At 38.5% G+C, this 22,409-nt stretch overlaps 1 protein-coding gene across 1 annotated transcript in view; it reads left to right on the top strand.

Moving 5' to 3' along the window:
• The window catches only part of Ttn (titin), a 281,635-nt gene that overhangs the window by 31,939 nt on the left and 227,287 nt on the right, over positions 1–22,409 (top strand). The window contains exons 25-44 of the mRNA XM_013027532.1: positions 448–734; positions 849–1,013; positions 1,123–1,291; positions 1,414–3,107; positions 3,215–3,496; positions 4,141–4,407; positions 4,500–4,772; positions 4,896–5,159; positions 5,265–5,525; positions 7,951–8,211; positions 9,207–9,470; positions 9,552–9,812; positions 9,942–10,202; positions 10,854–11,114; positions 11,597–11,738; positions 11,831–11,996; positions 13,094–13,325; positions 15,507–15,791; positions 16,006–16,131; positions 21,140–21,328. Coding sequence (XP_012882986.1) covers positions 448–734; positions 849–1,013; positions 1,123–1,291; positions 1,414–3,107; positions 3,215–3,496; positions 4,141–4,407; positions 4,500–4,772; positions 4,896–5,159; positions 5,265–5,525; positions 7,951–8,211; positions 9,207–9,470; positions 9,552–9,812; positions 9,942–10,202; positions 10,854–11,114; positions 11,597–11,738; positions 11,831–11,996; positions 13,094–13,325; positions 15,507–15,791; positions 16,006–16,131; positions 21,140–21,328 — 6,110 coding nt within the window. The remainder of the gene's footprint in view (positions 1–447; positions 735–848; positions 1,014–1,122; positions 1,292–1,413; positions 3,108–3,214; positions 3,497–4,140; positions 4,408–4,499; positions 4,773–4,895; positions 5,160–5,264; positions 5,526–7,950; positions 8,212–9,206; positions 9,471–9,551; positions 9,813–9,941; positions 10,203–10,853; positions 11,115–11,596; positions 11,739–11,830; positions 11,997–13,093; positions 13,326–15,506; positions 15,792–16,005; positions 16,132–21,139; positions 21,329–22,409) is intronic.

Genomic DNA, 22,409 nt, shown 5'->3' with positions numbered 1-22,409 from the left:
CAGTCTGGCTGCAAAATACAGATAGTATTTTATTTTATTTTGTTGCCAAATCTAATTTCTATGTTTTTCTTCCTCTTAAGTAAAAAAATGTAGTTTTTTCTTATAAGTTTAGTTTATTGGCTTATTTAACCAATTACTATTTAGTTAAGTTAAGAGTATATGGTGATTAAGTTCTAAATAATGAGGGAAAGATAGTGTTAATTTAAGAATTTGGGTTGGGTATCTGAATGTGTTAAATGACTACTGACCAGGATTGAAGATATAAGAAAAACATAGCTTTTGGGACAATACTACTTTATTCTGTTTTGGATTGCAGTGAATTTGACATATTTTCTGCAACATGTAAAAAAATAAAACCTAAAATAACTAACAAATAAGAAGGAGATTTGCTTTGCTGAATTTTCTACGTGCTTCATGAAAAAAAATGTGTTTGCCTTTGTTTTTCAGATCTGTCTCTCCACGTTCAGTGAGCAGGTCTCCCATACGCATGTCCCCTGCTCGAATGTCCCCTGCTCGAATGTCCCCTGCTCGGATGTCCCCTGCTCGGATGTCCCCTGCCCGGATGTCCCCTGGACGCAGGCTAGAGGAAACAGATGAATCACAACTTGAAAGACTGTATAAGCCAGTCTTCGTCTTAAAACCTGCTTCTTTCAAATGTTTAGAAGGACAAACTGCCAGATTTGACTTAAAAGTTGTGGGTAGACCTATGCCAGAGACATTCTGGTTCCATAATGGTAAATATGATAAGATTTTTTTTCTCATAAATCACTATACCTGATATCAGTGTTCACAAATTTTTAAATCTATTTTTAAATCTGTTTTTGTTTCTACTTTTTTTCCCCTGACAGGTCAGCAAATTGTCAATGACTATACTCATAAAGTGGTCATTAAAGAAGACGGCACACAATCATTGATTATTGTCCCTGCAACTCCCAGTGATACTGGGGAATGGACTGTGGTTGCCCAAAATAGGGCAGGCAAATCTTCCATTTCAGTGACCTTAACTGTGGAAGGTAAAAATAAAATAAGATCAAAATAGAGAAACTGCCTTATCTGTTGGTCTATTAATGGGTATTTCTAGTTGTTCTAAATTTGTGCTAAATTCCAACCTTTCTCTTTTAGCTGCGGAACATCAGGTTAAACCAGCCTTTGTGGAAAAACTGAAAAATGTAAATATAAAGGAAGGTTCTCGACTTGAAATGAAAGTCAGAGCTATGGGTAACCCCAACCCTGACATTGTGTGGTTGAAAAACAGTGACATCATTGTACCTCACAAATATCCAAGAATTAGGTACATTTGTTTGGAAATAATAAAGCTAACCTTATCTACAAACTCAATAACCAGAGAAGTAGTACTACTTTTTTTTACTGACAATTTTCTTTCTTTTTTATGTTTTGTTTTTGTTTTTATAGGATTGAAGGAACCAAGGGAGAAGCTGCCCTTAAAATCGATTCCATTCTCAGCCAAGATTCTGCCTGGTATACTGCAACTGCGATTAACAAGGCTGGCCGGGACACCACCAGGTGTAAAGTTAATGTGGAAGTTGAGTTTGCAGAGCCTGAACCAGAGAGGAAATTAATCATCCCACGAGGGACATACAGAGCCAAGGAGATTGCGGCCCCAGAACTAGAACCTCTCCACTTGCGATACGGTCAAGAGCAGTGGGAAGAGGGCGACCTCTATGACAAGGAGAAGCAACAGAAACCATTTTTCAAGAAAAAGCTCTCTTCCTTACGACTGAAGCGCTTTGGGCCTGCCCACTTTGAATGTAGACTGACACCGATTGGTGACCCGACAATGGTGGTAGAATGGCTCCATGATGGAAAGCCCCTGGAAGCAGCCAACAGGCTCCGCATGATTAACGAATTTGGATACTGCAGCCTTGATTACGGAGTTGCCTATTCTAGAGATAGCGGTGTCATTACTTGCAGAGCCACTAACAAATATGGAACAGATCACACATCTGCCACCCTCATTGTTAAAGATGAGAAAAGTCTTGTGGAAGAGTCCCAATTGCCTGAGGGGAAGAAAGGCTTGCAGAGAATTGAAGAATTAGAGAGAATGGCTCACGAAGGTGCGCTCACCGGGGTCACTACAGATCAAAAAGAAAAGCAAAAGCCAGACATCGTCTTATTCCCAGAGCCAGTGAGAGTCCTGGAAGGGGAGACAGCTAGATTCCGCTGCCGAGTAACTGGCTACCCTCAGCCCAAGGTCAACTGGTACCTCAACGGACAGCTCATCCGCAAGAGCAAAAGGTTCCGCGTTCGCTATGATGGCATTCATTATCTGGACATCGTAGACTGCAAATCGTATGACACTGGTGAAGTCAAGGTCACGGCCGAAAATCCTGAAGGAGTGACAGAGCACAAAGTGAAACTTGAGATCCAACAAAGGGAAGACTTCAGGTCCGTCCTTAGACGCGCTCCTGAGCCGAAGCCCGAGTTTCATGTGCATGAACCAGGAAAACTTCAGTTTGAAGTCCAGAAAGTAGACAGACCTGTGGACAGCAGTGAAACCAAAGAAATTGTGAAGCTGAAAAGGGCTGAACGGATTACCCATGAGAAGGTATCTGAGGAGTCCGAAGAGCTGCGCAGCAAATTCAAGCGCAGAACAGAGGAAGGATATTACGAGGCCATCACTGCTGTGGAACTCAAGTCCCGTAAGAAGGATGAGTCCTATGAAGAACTCCTGAAGAAGACAAAAGATGAACTTCTCCACTGGACCAAAGAGTTAACCGAAGAGGAGAAAAAAGCCCTCGCAGAAGAAGGCAAAATCACTATTCCAACCTTTAAACCTGACAGAATTGAACTTAGTCCTAGTATGGAGGCACCCAAGATCTTTGAAAAAATCCAAAGCCAAACAGTTGGTCAAGGATCTGATGCACACTTCAGGGTCAGAGTTGTGGGGAAACCAGATCCTGAATGTGAGTGGTACAAAAATGGTGTAAAAATAGAGCGCTCCGACCGTGTCTACTGGTACTGGCCAGAGGACAATGTGTGTGAATTGGTCATAAGAGACGTGACAGCTGAGGACTCGGCCAGCATTATGGTAAAGGCTATCAATATAGCTGGGGAAACCTCAAGTCACGCATTCTTACTTGTGCAAGGTAATTGGACAAGCTCTCATTAGTGTATTTATCTTTTTAAAAAAATTTCCCATTACTCACATTATGATTTCAATTCAATTTTCTTTTCTTCCCCCACCCCCCCATAGCCAAGCAATTGATCACTTTCACACAGGAATTACAAGATGTTGTTGCTAAGGAAAAGGATACCATGGCCACTTTTGAATGTGAAACTTCAGAGCCATTTGTCAAAGTGAAATGGTTCAAAGATGGTGTGGAGATTTATGGGGGAGACAAATACAGGATGCACTCTGACAGAAAGGTTCACTTCCTCTCTGTACTGACAATCGATGCATCCGATACTGAGGATTATAGCTGTGTCCTTGTGGAAGATGAAAACATCAAAACCACAGCAAAACTTATTGTTGAAGGTAAAACAATAATAATGATTGCACTGTTTAACTTTGAAAGTTACCTTTACCCTGTGGTAAAATTAGCTGGGCAAATTACCTTTCATGAAAAGAATTCTTTTTTTGTTGTCTTGTTTTGTGCCAGTACTAGAGAATAAACTCTGGTTCTGGGTGCTGTCCTTTAACTTCTTCACTGAAGGTTGATGGTCCAACCACTTGAACCACAACTTTGTGTTAATTGGAGATAGGAGTCTCAGGGGCTTTCTTGCCTTTGAACCATGGTCATTAGCTCTTACCTTTCTGAATAGCTAGGATTAGGTAGCATGAGCCACAAATGATTGGCTTCATAAAAAGGATTCCTTAGGAATTAGACACGTGCTTCACACAAAAATTATGAGTTTATCTTCTTAAGAATATTGACAATCTTGATTTTTAAGCAACATTTTTCATGTCTCATATTTTATTTGAAATGTGCTTATTTACAAAATAACTCAAAGATTTAAATAGCACCATTTTATTTCAAATGTATCAGCCTAATTGCAGGTAGTATTTAGAATATCACTAATAGTATGTGGAAGATAAGAGATATAAAGGGCATTGTCTCTAGCCAAAGTCTAGAGGTAGAACTTGCTAGAGGAATCAATCAATCCTTATCATACTTTCAGGTGCCGTTGTTGAATTTGTGAAAGAACTTGAGGACATAGAAGTTCCAGAATCATTTTCAGGAGAGTTAGAGTGTATTATATCCCCAGAAAATGTTGAAGGCAAATGGTATCATAATGATGTAGAGCTTAAATCCAATGGCAAATACTCAATCACATCTCGCCGGGGACGTCAAAACCTCACAGTCAAGGACGTAACTAAAGAAGATCAGGGGGAATACAGCTTTGTAGTGGATGGGAAGAAGACAACCTGCAAACTTAAGATGAAACGTAAGTCTTCCCATCTCTGTCAGCCCACAGTGAGCATCAGTATGGTTTCTTGACAAAAATGGTAACATTCTTTATGTCTTCATGTTTCCCAGCCCGCCCCATTGCTATTCTACAAGGACTCAGTGATCAAAAAGTCTGTGAGGGTGACATTGTCCAGCTTGAAGTCAAAGTCTCCTTAGAAAACGTGGAAGGAGTCTGGATGAAAGATGGACAAGAAGTCCAGCACAGTGATAGGGTTCACATTGTGATAGACAAACAGTCCCACATGCTTCTCATTGAAGATATGACTAAGGAAGATGCTGGAAACTACTCCTTTGCCATTCCGACCCTTGGGCTCTCCACCAGTGGGCACGTCTCTGTCTACAGTGAGTGCTATTTACAAGTCTTCTGTTTCCCCTGTTAAGTGAGATAAAGAACTTCACTGAGCTTTTAAGGAACATTTCAAGCAGGTATATCCATACTTCATATTTACATTCTTTTATTTGCAGGTGTTGATGTGATAACACCTCTAAAAGATGTCAATGTGATTGAGGGTACCAAGGCCGTACTGGAATGTAAAGTCTCAGTCCCTGATGTGACTTCTGTCAAATGGTACCTAAGTGATGAACAAATCAAGCCTGATGACCGAGTTCAAGCCATCATCAAAGGAACTAAGCAGCGCCTTGTGATTAACCGAACTCATGCTTCAGATGAAGGGCCTTACAAACTGATGGTTGGGAGAGTTGAAACAAGCTGTAATCTCTCTGTAGAAAGTAAGACTTTTTTTTCCACTTAACTCACCATTATCTTAAGCATTCTACTTTCTCAGTAAAGTATGATATAATAATAATAATAACAACTTTTTCTTTTGCTCCAAGAAATTAAAATTATTAGAGGCCTTCATGACCTGACCTGTACAGAAACTCAAAATGTGGTCTTTGAGGTTGAGCTGTCACACTCAGGAATCGATGTCCTATGGAATTTTAAGGACAAGGAAATCAAACCCAGTTCTAAATATAAAATTGAGGCTCATGGGAAAATATACAAACTGACGGTTCTAAATATGATGAAAGATGATGAAGGAGAATATACATTTTATGCTGGAGAAAATATGACATCTGGAAGACTTACTGTGGCAGGTTAGTACATCTCTCATTGACAGTAAATTCTTGCATACGGCAATTGTTTTAAGAAATTGCTGCCCATTCTCTTCCACATTTCTATTCATGCCTTGGTTTATGCTAATCTCTTGGCCAATATTCCCTCAATACCAGCTTAAATTCTGAATGTTGATCCACAGTCATCTCAGATACTATCTATCTCCTCTGTGATGCCTTCTTTAATCTCCTGTTTATATGGGATCACTCCATCAGATGCCGGATTCTTTCTGTGTTCCTCTTTGATTTCCCTTGTCTTAAAATAGTCTTATTCCATGTTTTGTCTTCTTGTGCCAGAATAAACTTCTTATGTCTGGAATTGCTTCTTTCTCTTCCTGGTGTGCTTTACAACTTACACAATTAATAAATGTTTGCTGAACTAAGCTTCATTTAAACTTTGCTTCTCTAAAAATTCATTTCTTTTACTTTTTAAGTTCACTTATTTTATTTATTTACTTTTATCTATAAATGGTTTTCCCAGGGGGTTACAATTCAACATGTCCATTTATTTATTATTTATTCAGCCTGGGGCTTGAACTCAAGGCCTGGGCACTGTCCCTGAGCTTCTTTTGCTCAAGGCTAGCACTCTAATTCTTGAACCACAGCACTACTTCTGGCTTTTTCCATGGAACTGAGGAATCAAACCCAGGGCTTCATGCATGCTAACCAAGCACTCTGCCACTAAGCCACATTCCTAACCCTCATCATATCCACTTACATTCACAGAACACCCTTTTTTCTTTCGTATGTATGTATACATGTGTTATATTCTTTCATATATATTATATAGTTATTGTAAGGGTTATAGTTCCATGAGTCAGGCCATGAGTTCATTTCTTCTTGAACAGTGTCACCCTTTCCTTGTTCTCTCAGTCAGTTACTCCTCCCATTGTTCTCCCTCCCTCTGTCACCTATCCTTTCTCCAGACAGTCACATCAATTTTCCCACCTCCCTTTTCACAAAGGTGCATGGAGGACTATGACTCTATTCATCCATTATTCTTTTTTCCATTCATCACTCCCCACTTTTAACCTTCCCGTTCAAAATATGCTTCAATTTCCTGATAAAGAGTATACACCATGAAGTTTCACTCCTGCATATACTACTTTTAACTTTTTTCTCTATTTATGGCCTGTGTTTTTATGGACCTAATTAAATAATTTAAATACACTCAGTGTATATATTTCTTCAAACTTGAAATAGAAATAAGATTGTTTCTCTCTAGCACAGTCAAAAATATAAACCAATTTCAAAGAATTAGAAATCATCATTAATTGTTTTTGTTCAAGGCCTGAATAGTATAGAGATAGTATGTTTAAACATGTCCCTCCATGACATCCAGTATAAAAGCAAGCCATATGGCTTGTATTTTGTATAAAGGTTTCATGACTTATACTTTATTATATGAGATATCATCAGAGATTTCACCATAAAAAGACTGATAAAACAAAATTTCAGTTCCTACATTACTCTGATTATAAATTACATATTCTTAAACAAGTATAAATTAAAAAAAACTATTAAGTCCTTATATAATTGCATTCAGTATGTTTAAATTACCTGCAATAGACCAGATACTGATAGAAACTCAAGGCTATAAAGTGAAGGAGGTATGATATTTTTTCAAAGAAGACGTTTAAAGGACAACTGATATACAAAAACCAAATTGTTACAATAGATACGTCTTCCAGTGGATGATGATAGGAGAGGTGCCATTAGTGGAAAACTTTATGTTGACTTTCATGAACAGTGAACTTTTTAGAACAGTGATTTTTAGAATGTAGGAAATATATTTAGTACTTCTTTAAAAAAAAAACTTTAGTAACTTGCACATTTTCTTAAGCATTTTTCTCATCCAAAAGCAAACACATTCCCAGGAAGTAATCCTAAAAGGAGCAAATAGAATAATTTGAAGAAGGAAGAATTGAGTTTAACGAAAGCCATGTGGCATAATGGGCATTATGGTCCTCAGAATTTTATATTAAGCATTTGATTGATTTTTGCAAGCTTTCTTGATTCCAAGAGCTTCCCTGGATACTAGCCATGTATAGCAATCGTAGGGGATTTCTGTGGCATTTTTTCTAATCATCTTTATGTAGTTGTTCAAAGTGGTTTCAAATCAACATATCAATTCATGAGCACAATGACTTGATCAGTATCACCCTTTCTATCATTCTCTCCCAGCTCTCCCTCTTTGAAACATAATTTTAAAATGGGTAAACATAATTTTATTCAACATCTCATGATATTTAGGGCCTTGTCTATATTTGATACTTAATTTTACAAAGATGTATATATATATATATATTTATATATATATATGATATTTGATATCTAATTGAACAAAGAGTCCATTGTTCTACAAATATTTTAAAGGATTCACACGTGTGCTTGTCTTGTTCTGAAGGGGGTGCTATCTCCAAGCCACTCACAGACCAGACTGTCGCTGAGTCCCAGGAAGCTGTATTTGAATGTGAAGTTGCCAACCCCGATTCTGAAGGCGAATGGCTGAAAGATGGCAAACGCTTGGCACTGAGTAATAACATCAGAAGTGAATCTGATGGCCATAAAAGAAGACTGATCATTGCTGCCACCAAATTAGATGACATTGGAGAGTACACCTTCCAGGTGGCCACCTCCAAAACATCTGCCAAACTCAAAGTGGAAGGTCAGCAATTCCGCAACAGACTTCTCCTTTCCAATTCACACCCACTTTCTTAACCGTTACCATTTTAAAAGTCAAATGCTATCAACATATTGGAAGACATAAGTTTTCATTTTATAAAATTATAAACTCTCCATTTTTCCTTCTGAGCCATATACCACAAGGTGAAAAATTGCTCATCAGACATCTTTATGTGATAAAACTAGTTTAGGGTCTGTGACACAGTTTTTTGTTTTTTGGTTTTTTTTGGGTCCGGTTGTGGGGCCTGAACTCTGGGCCTGGGCGCTGTCCCTCAGCTCTTCAGCTCAAGGTTAGCGCTCTACCACTTGAGCCATTGCACCACTTCCGGCTTTTTTCTTTTTGCTTATGTGGTGCTGAGGAATCAAACCCAGGGCCTCATGCATGCAAGGCAAGCGCTCTACCACTGAGCCAACTTCCCAGCCCTGTGATGCAGTTTTAAATCAGACACTCTAGTTAAATAGTCTTCTTTTAATCTTTCTTTTCAATCCATTAAGCTATCAGGATATGATCATGCAAACTTCATCCACAGAAAAATCATTATGCAATGCTCATGTCCAACTGGGCACCTATGGTTTCTGTAGGTGATCAAGATTTTTTTTTCCTGGTCCTGGGGCTTGAACTCAGGGCCTGGAATCCTTGAGCACTCTTTGTGCTCAAGGCTAGCATTCCACCCCCTGAGCCACAGTGCTACTTCTGGCTTTTTCTAAGTGGTTTATTAAAGAGTCTCACAGACTTTACTCCCTGGTCTGACATTTAGCCACGATCCTCAGATCTTAACCTTCTGAATACCTTCTGAGGATTACAGGTATGAGCCACCAGTGCTTGGCTTCAAGATACCTTTTAGAGGAGACATGGCATAACCATTTTCTGAGAACTATTCCTTTACAATGTAACTGGATAGAAATCATGTACAGGTATTCTTTTGGTTGCTGGTCATCATTAATATTTTCTAAGCAAATCATCATTTCATTTTTCAGCGGTTAAAATCAAGAAGACGCTGAAGAACCTGACGGTGACAGAGACACAGGATGCTGTCTTCACTGTCGAGCTTACACACCCCGATGTCAAAGGTGTCCAGTGGATAAAAAATGGGGTTGTGCTAAAATCCAATGACAAGTATGATATCTCTGTCAAAGGAACAGTCTACTCTCTGAGAATTAAAAACTGTGCAATTGTAGACGAGTCTGTCTATGGATTCAAGCTTGGAAGGCTAGGAGCCAGTGCCAGACTACATGTTGAAAGTAAGTTGATCTAGAAATATTATACATAGGGTGACCATAAGGTTAACCATATGACTGAATTTCCCTGGCTTTCCTCACTAGCTGTCAAGATCATTAAAAAGCCCAAGGATGTGACTGCCTTGGAAAACGCCACCGTTGCCTTCGAAGTCAGTGTCTCCCATGACACAGTTCCAGTGAAATGGTTCTATAAGAACGTAGAGATTAAGCCGAGTGACAAGCACAGACTTGTCTCAGAGAGGAAGGTCCACAAGCTGATGTTACAGAACATTTCCCCCTCTGATGCTGGAGAATACACAGCCATGGTGGGGCAGCTGGAGTGCAAAGCCAAGTTGTTTGTGGAAAGTAAGTGGTATACAGTACCCCTGGGGCACGGCATATTCCTCAAGGATTCATTGTGTCCCCTTGCTTGTTTTGCTTCATCCATTTTAAAATGAAAATATATTCACTGAATCCCTCTCTGATTCTCCCAAGCACTACATATTACAAAAACTATGAAGAGCATTGAGGTACCAGAGACCAAAACTGCCTCCTTTGAGTGTGAAGTGTCTCACTTCAACGTCCCTTCCATGTGGCTGAAGAATGGTGTCGAAATTGAGATGAGTGAAAAGTTCAAGATAGTGGTGCAGGGGAAACTCCACCAGCTGATCATCATGAACACCAGTACAGAGGACTCAGCAGAATACACATTTGTCTGTGGCAATGACCAAGTCAGTGCTACCTTGACTGTGACCCGTAAGTACAAAAGAAAATCTATGCTTATACAAATATGTAGCAGACTGATTCTTATTCCATATCCTGTACTTTTCTTCTCTGACCACTTAAGCTACTCAAAAATCCTCTCAAAATATGTGCTGTATGTTCACCCTGAGTTAAATACTAACATCTCCACCTGGGCAAAATTTCCCAATCATAGTAGTTAAAAGTAGCACTTACAAGACAAGCAAGAGCTATGCTCACACCAATAATCCTAGCTACTCAGAAGGGTATGATCTGAAGGATCACAGCAATAAGAAAGTTGGACAGAAAAGACTTTGATATTCCATCTCCAATTAAGCAGCAAAATGCTAGACTGGAGACATGCAAGTAGTATAGTGCCAACAATGAACAGAAAAGCTCATATGGCCTGAAGCCCAGTACAGGCATACACACACAGAAAAGAAAAACAACAACAGAAAACTACCTAGAAATATACTCCAGTATCTTTCACTTCATCTTACTGTTCATCTCTCTTGGCCTTGCCCTGCACAGGGCATAAATCTCTTCATTATAATCACTTCAACACAACTACTGACAACATCACAAGTTTTCATCCTGTACCTGTTAGAATCTATATCCTATTTACATTAAAATTCTCCTTGGATGTTTTTATTTCCTCCTTTGTAGCAATCATGATTACATCCATGCTGAAGGACATCAATGCTGAAGAGAAAGACACCATCACTTTTGAGGTGACAGTAAACTATGAAGGCATCTCTTACAAATGGCTAAAGAATGGTGTGGAGATCAAATCAACTGATAGATGCCAAGTCAGAACCAAAAAGCTCACACACTCTCTGAACATCAGGAATGTTCACTTTGGAGATGCTGCTAATTACACATTTGTGGCTGGAAATGCAACATCAACAGCCACACTTTTCGTGGAAGGTATGGTTTCATAAATGCCCTATCTGTAGAACAACTGTGCCATGTAAAATGTTGGTCTATCAAGTGATGAATAGACAAATAAAATTTGGTATATCCACCCAATGGGATTAATCAGCAATAAAAGGAAGTACTAATATACAAATACTTCTATACAAATACTGAAAACTTCATCCTAAAAGAGGCTAGCAAGAAAGGATCACATGTTGTATTTGTGAGTCCTTTTATAGGAAATGTCTGCAACACACAAGTATATTCAAACAGGTATCAGTGCTGATTTATAGCGAGAGATGATAAGAAGAGTGTAGGATGAGAAGGACAGAGTACCTATTTTATTTGGGGGTAGAGGACAAGAATATCCCCAAGCCATGATGATGACTGCACAAATCTGCATACCGAGGAAGCCACTGAATGATACATTTTATATTAATTATAATCTCCATAAGGCTTTCAAAATGTTAAATTTTTTACATGCTCTCTTTCAGCTCGCCATATAGAGTTTAGGAAGCATATTAAAGACATTAAAGTTCTTGAGAAGAAGCGAGCCATGTTTGAATGTGAGGTTTCAGAACCTGACATTTCTGTCCAGTGGATGAAGAATGACCAAGAACTGCAGATAGAAGACAGGTCCATTATTTTGTCTTGCTATGCTGTATTCCAGGAATTCTCAGCTTCTTTTGAATCGCAGACATAAACTCCAATTTCTTTTCCGTCCATAGGATAAAGATTCAGAAGGAGAAATATGTCCACCGACTTCTCATCCCATCTACACGCATGTCCGATGCCGGGAAGTACACAGTGGTAGCCGGCGGCAACATGTCCACTGCTAACCTCTTTGTTGAGGGCAGGGACGTGCGCATCCGAAGTATTAAAAAGGAGGTTCAGGTATTGTCTATATTTTGGAATCTGGGAGAAATCATCAACCGTCCATAATGTAGTTTCTAGTTTAACTTTTGGCTTTTCCATTTTCTGACCAGTCTTTTAAAGTCTTAAGTCAGTCCATAACTCCTGGCTCAGATTCTTCTACCCACATCAATTTAAGTCACAGTTTCCACTCACAGGGAATAAGTGCACTGAGCACACACTTGTCTCAGACCTCGTTTAAAAAATCTTACTTCAAATGGCTGCAGAGGCTTTGCTGTCTAATAAATAGTGACTTGCCATTTATGGCTACAGCACCATTGAGAAAAGAACTAAGATTTGAACATCAGTTCAAATTCTACCATCAGTTAGAATTAAGAGACTTTAGAATGAGGTGGCAGAGTCTCAGGATTCTCCCTATGAAAAGGCAGGTACATCGGGGCTTGGTGGCTGAGATTATGTCCCATGAGGTCTAAGAAGAATGCCAGTCTGAGCGAAGTTAGATTCCTGGCAAGGATACTGAGCAAACAAACTGCCGGAGTTCCCAAGTGATATCATGGAGTATGCTCAGAGAAGTATTTTCTCAGATTGTTCCTCCACAGAGAATCATACCTGAGAGGCCGCAGTGAGAACTTGAGAGAGAACACAGACAACCTAGCTATGTCTTCTAGGCTTTATTTTCCAATTTTGAACTTTAATGTCCTCACTTTTAAAGCAAGACTGATAATTTCTCTCTAGCCCACAAAATTATGTGGAGTTATATGATAGGCAATTAAGTGGATAGTAATTTCCAAGAGCTCTATACAGAATTGAAAGCTCCTAGATGTCAATTGTTATACTTCAGTTATTATTCATAGAGAAGCAAACATTTAAACATGAAATAAGTGTCTCTTTGGGAAGCCTCCCTCATTAATACAGGGGCAAGCAGGTTTCTCTATGAAAGAGATTTGAGTGCATTTGTCTAAAATTAGACAGGAAACATTTTAATATGCTATCATCAGTCAACTTACCATATAAGGATTTTATATGTTTTTCAAATGAACGTTTTTTGTTTTAGAAACATAGTAACTAAGAGGAAAATGGATAAATTCAGTTTTCTTTTTATGTTGTTCAATCAACAGGTGATTGAGAAACAACGTGCTGTTGTTGAGTTCGAGGTCAATGAAGATGATGTTGATGCCCACTGGTATAAAGATGGCATTGAAATTAATTTCCAAATTCAAGAACGACACCAATATGTGGTGGAGAGAAGAATCCACCGAATGTTTATCTCTGAGACCAGACATAGCGATGCAGGCGAATACACCTTTGTGGCAGGAAGAAACAGGAGTTCAGTGACTCTCTTTGTCAATGGTATGTAGAAAGAGACTTTGGAATAATTTTTGCTTAAATCAGCCATTCACCAGTAGTTCCTGAAAATTTTCTAAAGAATCCCAGGCAGTCACGTGACACAGTTGCATTCATTGCCTCACTGTAGAAAGGAAAGGCAGCTGTTAACAGGACTATTCAGATATCATTTCCCAGGAAGCATCTATTTGCTAAATCCTCATTTGCTTTACCAACACTACTCAACCTCTACTGTATGTCAATTATATTATGCTCCAAATGGGTTTCCAGATAAAGCGTTAGGCTGTCTTTGTTCTCTGCCCTATACACTTACTACTTAAGCATTAGTAGCAATACTATACAAGCAACATGGAGATTTCCAGCCTCTGGTATAGAAAAGATGAGAGAACCCAATGTCCCCTTTGAGAATCATACTGGGCCTAGAGAGCTGCAGGCAGTATGGAACAAAGTACCATTTCACACACTACCAAGCATTTCCAGGTACCTCATAACAGTTCTATAAAACTGGAACATTCCAGGGTCTGGGCAAGTGGCTCAGTGGTAGAATGCTTGCCTTGCATGCATGAGGCCCTGGGTTCTATTCCTCAGCAGCACAAAAGCCAGAAGTGGTGCTTTGGCTCCAGTGGTAGAGCGCTAGCCTTGAGCTGAAGAGCTGAGGGACAGCGGCCAGGTCCAGAGTTCAGGCTCCACGACGGACAACCCCCCCCAAAAAAAAAACTGGAACATTCCATTCAACTTCTGAATTCCTCATTGGAAATTCTAAGGCTTGCCAAACTGAGACTAGCCTAGACCCATACAGAAAAATGGGGCATCCATCCCAATCCCTATCTTACACTATATCTCTGAACAACAACAACAACAAAAAGCCCTGGGACAGATGAAGGTATACTAGGGATCATTTCAAGACTCCCAAATATCCAGTTACTCTTTATTTTTTTTTGCCAATCCTTAGGCTTGAATTCTGGTCCTATGTAAGGCTAGCACTCTACCACTTGAACCACAGCACCGCTTCTGTGTAATTTATTGGAGTTAAGAATCTCATGGACTTTCCTGACTGGCCTGGTTTCAAACTGCAATCCTCAGCTCTCAGCTTTCTGAGTAGCCAGGAATATACATATGAGCCACCAGTGCGCAGTGATATCCAGTTACTCTTAAAATCAGTGTTAATAGAAGAGAAAGTAAGATACTGAAAAGTAAAGTTTATTTTTTCTGTAATAGTATCAGATATCAGCTTCACATAAGCCTTTTCTCCCCACTTCTGGGTTCAACCTAGGTCCATCCCCTCACTCACAACTAAGAATGTTCTCTATCAGCATAGCCAGAAAGCTGAACATTGTTTAATCTTCTGAATTGCATTTAACTATTCTGAAATAATATGAATTCAATCATTCAATGCTTACTGATTGCATTTCACTGGCACCTATATATAATGAAATGAGTGTGATGTACACAAATATAAACAAAACAAACAAAGAAAATGAAGACTAAATAGGAAGAACATCTTTACCATGGTGGTTTACCTGAATGTCTTTTAAAACTAGGTAGTAGCTAGGCACCAGTAGCTTACACCTGTAATCCCAACAACTCAGGAGGCTGAGATCTGAAGATCATGGTTCAAAGCCAGCCCAGGCAGCAGTTAACCACCAATTAACCTCCCAAAAGCCAGAAGTAGAGTTATGCCTCAAGTGGCAAGAGAACTAGCCTTGAGCAAAAAGCTCTGGGACAGCACCCAGGCCCTGAGTTCAAGCCCCAGGAGTAATACGCTCTAATACTCTCTCTGTCTCTGTCTCTATCTCTGTCTGTCTCTCTCCTCTCTCTCTCTCTCTCTCTCTCTCACTCTCTCTCTCTCAATAAAACTATGTAGTAAGAAGTCATTCTAGAATCCTTTTAGATATGTGTTGCTGAGCCCCACTGTGAAGCTGTGCCATTGTACTAAGGTATTTAATCCTTGTAGCAGTACTCTGCTCACCCCAGACATCAAGAAGAGCTTCTACAGCTTCTACTTGAGGGCCAAATACCTTCTTAGAGCAAAGAGTGCTCTGACATTCTGATGCAAGTAAAGATATCACAATTGCCCAGTTGTGTTTCCAGGCACGTACCACCCAGCAGTAAAGTAATACAGAGCTTTGTAAGTTTTCCTGTGTCCTTGCTGGGTTTCATATGCTATTTTCTATCATTTACTTCCAGCCCCTGAACCACCCCAAGTTCTGCAGGAGCTCCAGCCCATCACAGTCCAGTCTGGCAAGCCTGCTCGCTTCTGTGCTGTGATCTCTGGCAGACCACAGCCCAAAATTTCCTGGTACAAGGAAGAACAGCTGCTTTCCACTGGCTTCAAGTGCAAATTTCTTCATGATGGGCAAGAGTACACACTTTTGCTGATCGAGGCCTTCCCAGAGGATGCAGCCGTCTATACCTGTGAAGCCAAGAATGACTATGGCGTAGCCACCACCTCCGCTTCACTGTCAGTAGAAGGTAGGAAGGCCTGACCACTTCCAGCTGAAAACACAAAAATGCCAGCTCCAGGCTCTTTCAGGCTACTTAATTTACAATTTGGACCTCATAAAAATGGATAACTCCCCAACTTTGAAAGCACATCATTGCAAAATAAAGATAAATGTGCATGCTTCCATCTTGTGAGGTTGTAGGGTGACATAGTTGTAACATGTCTCATGGTCTCTTTCTTTAGTTCCAGAAGTTCTGTCTCCAGATCAGGAAATGCCAGTTTATCCCCCTGCCATTATTGCTCCACTTCAAGACACTGCCACCTCTGAGGGGCGTCCAGCCCGCTTTCAGTGCAGAGTTTCTGGAACAGGTAGGTTTTTGAACATATGATATCATCGATAGTATTTCAACAATGATGCAAGAAAAAGTGCTCTCACCTTTTCCTCCTTGGCAGACATCTGTCAGGTTTAATTTGGTATATGTTCATGGGCATCCAGCAAATCACTCCTTTACATTATTGACATAAGAATGAAATGAATGTTTTGTACCCTTAAAAATGGCCAGGGTAGCCAGGCATCATTGGCTCATGCCTAAAATCCTGGCTACTCAACAGGCTGAGATCTGAGGATCACAGTTCAAAGCCAACCAGGCACAAAAGCCCATGAGAGTCTTATCTCCAATTAATCACCAGAAAACTGGAAGTGGCGCTGTGGTTCAAGTGGTAGAGCTCTAGCCTTGAGCTGAAGAGCTGAGGGACAGCGCCAAGGCTCAGAGTTTAAGCCCCACAACAAAAAAATAATAATAATAATAAAGAAAGAAAGAAAGAAAAAAGATCAGGGTAGATCAAGTGTGGTATGGTGTCACACACCTGTAATCCCAGCTACCCAGGAAGCAGAGATAAGATTGAAGTCTGAGGACAGCTCAGACAAAGTTAGTGGAAACCTTATCTGTAAAACAATGTAAAAATGAAAGAACTACTGTGTGGCTCACATGCTAGGTAGAGTACTTGCTTAAGAAAGGCTAGATGTGCAGTTAAATCCTCAGTATTTACAAAAGAAATGCTTAAGGTAGCAAATACTATGTGGATTTTCTTCCCATCACTATACTAATCAAATTTTCCACAACTTTTGAAAAGCCATGTTCCTTTATGGCCTGATTGTATCTGTACTTTCATCTCTTGATTGACAAATTACAATGACAAAAAACATTATTTGCTTGATTATAATAGCATATATACATACATATATTAAGTCTATTTGTAAGTGGACAATACTACATAAAAGGTTTATTCCATTGGAAGACAAGAGCCTGTAGTGAGCCAAAGTACAAGCTTTATAATCAAAGAGACCAGATTTGAACCTTGGCTCCCATGGGTGACCTTAATGAAGATGATTTCACTGTTGCATTCCATCTCAGAACCTCTATTTCCTGAGGTCAGGGATTCTGAATGGTACCAGTAATAGCAAAAACTATATCCCTACCCCAGAGTAACACCTACTACATAGTAGATACTCCATAGGTAATTATTGATGAGATACAGGAATAACTCAAATGATTAACACAAGTCACTTAAAATATTATCATGATTAAGTTAGATAACAAGCCAACATACAGCACTGTGCCACAACCATGTAAAAATCATCTAATCACAGTTAACAGCTTCCATTTTCAATTGGATCATGCTTCTGAAACACCTCCCGTATTTCCCCTTACTTGACTTTGGGAAAATGTAACAATATACATACAACCATGTTAAACCAATTATTACTGAAGACTGATCTCAGATCGAGACTAGATAAATCAAATGAATAAATGGTTGAGTTATCCCAAATGAAAACTACTCCCTCATTTTCTTGTTTTATATAAACCTACATCAAAGGGAATGTCTCAATAATTAGGTGTGTCACAGCACTCTTACTTACTAAGCCTTATTGTTTTATTATGTTTCTCCTTCTAGTTTATAGGGTAATCTTTATCTTGCCAAGAGTTATTTTTTCTAAACAAGTTAGTATTTCAATAAGACTTCTGACCTAATGATTTCTGTCTTTTGGATGGAGACAAAAATCTAGAAAGCAAATGGACCTGTTTGATTTTGTAAACATAATTAAAGTAGAATGTATGGAAAACATCTATAAGAAGCATGGCTGTAAGGTGACTGATGCTCAATACACTCATTTTTATAGTCACAAAGAGACTTGTAGAGATACACATATTGGATAAGCAAAGTGGAAACATATTAACGTTCTGTCTTTGAAAAATACTAAATATCAATAAATTAGGACTGATTTAATAACATTCTACTAACACAGTAAAATTCATTTAAAAATCAAATTCACCAAAGCGATACTAAATAATATCCAGTCATTGGATTTTAGAATATTTTCCTATAAACATATATGTAAATTATTCAAAGTACTAATAATAATCATCTTTTTATGTAATGGTCCTAAGTTTATAGATCATATTAAAATTGTCTCTCTAGGTGTGGAAAACTACATTTAAGGCTTCAAATAGGACTTTGATTGGGATAGAATAAGAAAAAAAATTCTCTTTGCTATATAACTAATGTCTATAAATATTAGAATGGATCTTATAAAACATGAGATCATTATATCCCTAGGACAGAAATATTTATACACATGTAGAGTTTTTCTGTCTTCTTGTTGACTAGTTTACTACACAACAGAAATCAAATGTATTAAATAAAATACCCTTTCCAAAAACTTGATAAATCATCTAGTTTATTCACTGGAACTGAAAATATTTACCCAATATACTCTAATGAAATATTGACTAAGATAGTAAGTGAAGCCTTTCCAAAAATTAGAGAAAGTTATGAGCTTGGTCTTTATATTTTTGGAAACCGAATACTCTCTGAAGCATAAAATATTGTTCTGAGAAATCTAGTGTTGCTTCTTAAACAAGGAAATTTTTTTATCAGTTAAAGGTTTCTGGTGCCCCCTGCTGGCAAAAAAGAAATTTGAAAAGGTAAAAGTTAAAATGTTACAAAGTTAACTAGCCTCTTGGTAGTGTTTATTCATTCTACAGTGGATGAGTCTATAGGACTTGGGGGGCCTACAGAGTAACAGCTAAATGAAAGAGCAAACCATTAGTCTAGAAATTATAGTTTCCCATTGTTCATTTAAAAATCTATTCCATTTTGATTTTACCTATACGTATTGCACCCTTGCTTGTGAAGATGTCACACCAGGGGCTGAGGGTGTCTAGTCTGGACCTCTATTGTTCAGGACCTCAACATACGGATGAGAGATGTATACATACACTTAGATCCAAAGTTGTGAGTGCCATCATAGTGCTCAGTGTTCTTTGCCTGGGGTGGGGTGAGGGCAGTTGGAGAAGTTGTATGATCAGTGAGTACAATGGCACAAAGGTGGAAAGACCATCCATAAAGTGAAATAAGCTTCTGAGAACTAGTCACTTGCTGTGAACTACAAGTGGTTTAGTATGGTTAGAAAGAGGTATCATGCGAAAGTTAGAAGGTTAGAGAAGAAGGCAAAGTCTGGACAGTAAAATACAGTATTCTATGCTTAGGATTTGAGAGTTGACCTGGCTTATATTGAGGAACTACTGAAGCATTCTTACGCACCTAGGTTACATGATCAGGGTTGTCTTTGTCTTTAGAAACAATAATGCGACAGAAAAAGGAGGGATTGTCAAATGAGGTAGATGAGGCCAAAGTAAAGTGAAGCTACTAGAATAGGTTTAGAGGCTGTTGAGAACCTTCCCTATGGGGAAGGAGAGCAGGGCAGTAGATTGGAGATAAATTCAGGAGATCAGGGGACCAAGATTTAAGAGTCAACTATAGGAGTGAAGAGCAGGAAAAGTAGCATAGCCTCACAAAAGCTATAAGGGATCAGTGCCCAACAAAGGTAATAGAAGCCCAGCATGGAGCACTAAGTGCATTGTCAAGTGAGGTTTTGCCTTTTAGCTCATTTGTTATTAAAAGTTCCTGCCCAATGGCCTCTACGTGTGTCCTAGGGCCTCATTTAGTTCACCAAACAAAATTGTCAGTGAAGAGAATCTTTTAAGGGGAGGTGCTAAACCCTTTACCTCCCATTTCTAATGGTTTTTAAAAGCATACATACACACAAAAGAACTGTTTGAGGAATGATCATTAAAATCCTTGTAGCAACATTGGTTATTAAATCACAAGTCTTCATCTTTTGTTATAACATTGAAAATACCACTGTTCCCTCCAACATTATATTCTTGCTTTAATTGCTTACTTGTACCAGTAATTTATAAAGTTTTATGTCACTTAATTCTCATGGTAACTGTCTGCAATGAGTACAACATGAATTATTATGTTTCCAATTTCACAAATGAGAAATCTGGTCCAAAGATAGTAAATGACAAATCTTAGGTAATATACCTGCAAGATTTCAGTGGCAGGATTTCATTTTTTTTTACCTGTTACCCCTTAGGCTACAAGAAGCAAAGACATTTCTTTCTTTAAAAGGAGAATCTGTAGTTTATAAACAACTCACATCATAGGAAGATAACCTTCATAAATCAACATTAGTGCCAGAAATATGACAATATAATAATTCTTAGTTTATCCTTAATAAGGCTTTTTAAATTTTCTATTAAGATAGCTCACATCTTGTGTAGAAATAATGTTATCATAATATATTATAACTGCTACTTTAAAATTAAATATGTCGGAGGAGGTAACAATGCTCGATAGGAAATATACTCATTACCTTACTCGTGTAACTTTAACCCCTCTGTACAGTGTTTTTACAATAAAAGACATATAAAAATTAAATATGTCTAAAATGCTCAAATCCCATAGTCTCTCAATTTAAAAAATTATGTCTGTACAATTATTTGTGCCACATATATGATTTGGCTGAAGCCTTTACACACCAGCTCATTGGGAATGAAAACATAAAGGCTTTTTCTCCAACTTTCAAGGATGTCTATTTTAGACTCTATGGAATAGTGATCTTCTCTGCCCTCATTAATCTTTCTGTAAGCTGGAAGTAGAGGTTTTTCCCATTTCCTATTGCCGAACACAGTCACAGTTCCAGATCTAGTCCTTCATGAGGAGGCCATCCCCTGGCCATGTTTTCCTCAAAACCACTGACTATGTCAAAATCATAACCTCATGTCTACCACATGACTTGCCAATGCCACAAAATAATATTACCAAATTCTATATTTTTTAACATTACAAGTTCAACAGTAGAACAAACTGGATTTTTCTAGAGTCAGCTTGGAAATGAAAACATACAATGTTCTAAGATAAAGATGCACTCTAGTCACTGGTCTAATGACTGCTTTGTTGGCAGGTAATAAAAAAAAATCCACTCTTTTGTGATCTAACTATCTTTTTATTTCCTTTTGTGATACAGATCTAAAGGTGTCTTGGTATAGCAAAGACAAGAAAATCAAGCCATCCCGCTTCTTTAGAATGACTCAGTTTGAAGACACTTACCAACTGGAAATTGCTGAAGCCTATCCAGAGGATGAGGGAACCTACACTTTTGTTGCTAACAATGCTGTTGGCCAAGTATCAAGCACAGCCAACTTGAGACTGGAAGGTAGAGTAAAGCATCTTTAAGAACCACATTTAAACTGAGATCTGATCTTACAATGGCAGTAACCATTACTAAAATGTTCCTGTCAATTATCATTGGTTCCACCATTTTTCTTTATAACTCCACTAATTATTCCATGTTACATGTGATGCTTTCGCTGCTCTTATGAATGACAACAAATCATCATCTTTTATTTTCCCCACTTATTCTCCATACAGTTTTGTGATAATACCAGTCATCACCAGCTTTCAGGCTTCCTGATCAGCATGTATCAGAATGGGGAGAAATAAGCTGAAGAAATAGATAGGTTTTGTTTCTCACTTAACTAGGATGAAAATCTTATTTGTTTTTACAACTGAAAGTGTTATCATTATCCCATTGTGTTGGCACAACTATGATTTTATAGGACCTATTGTAAATATTTCAGATCTGTTCTCAAGCTAAATATATCAACCATTACTCAAAGAATGTTTGGCTGTTGAAAGGCTCTGTGTTAAGGTAGCTGAACATTTCTGTCAGTTGGCTTTTAAATTGAAATCAGAAACATATTCTCATTTTACAGGAGCCACTTCAAGTTAAAATAAGGATACTGGCTCACTACTTAGCATGCTGGAGATGCTGGATTTGGTTCTCTGCACCAAAAAATAAACAAGTAAAAATAAAACATAGGGAAAGAAAGAAAACAAGTACAGGAAGATTTTTAGTCAGTCATACATTTTTCTGAAGGTTAAAAAAAAGAAAAGCATCTGGAAAAACTATCATTTCTTTCCTTAATTTTACGCATCTTGGTGGAATGTTTTCTTAATGAATCTGAAGTGGTTCACAAAATAGAAAACTCTGTTTTACATACAGAAGAAGAAAAATTGAGTACTCCAATCTGGTTGCACACCCACTATTTCCCTCATGAACAACCGAGTGAAGTTCCTTAAGTCATTTGTGTCTCAACTTTCCTGCCAGGTCAATGGAAGGGAAGTGGAACTTTTCTTCAGTGGTGACACACAATAACAATGCATTAAGAATTAACTATATTCTAGTCCATGGCTGAAATTTGTGACAGATCTATAGACACCTCCAAAAGAATGTT

This window comes from Dipodomys ordii, unplaced genomic scaffold (assembly GCF_000151885.1).
Source record: "Dipodomys ordii isolate 6190 unplaced genomic scaffold, Dord_2.0 Scaffold5, whole genome shotgun sequence".
Classification (NCBI taxonomy): domain Eukaryota; kingdom Metazoa; phylum Chordata; class Mammalia; order Rodentia; family Heteromyidae; genus Dipodomys; species Dipodomys ordii.
The sequence above is the reverse complement of the archived record's forward strand: the minus strand, read 5'-3'. Positions and strand labels throughout refer to the sequence as shown.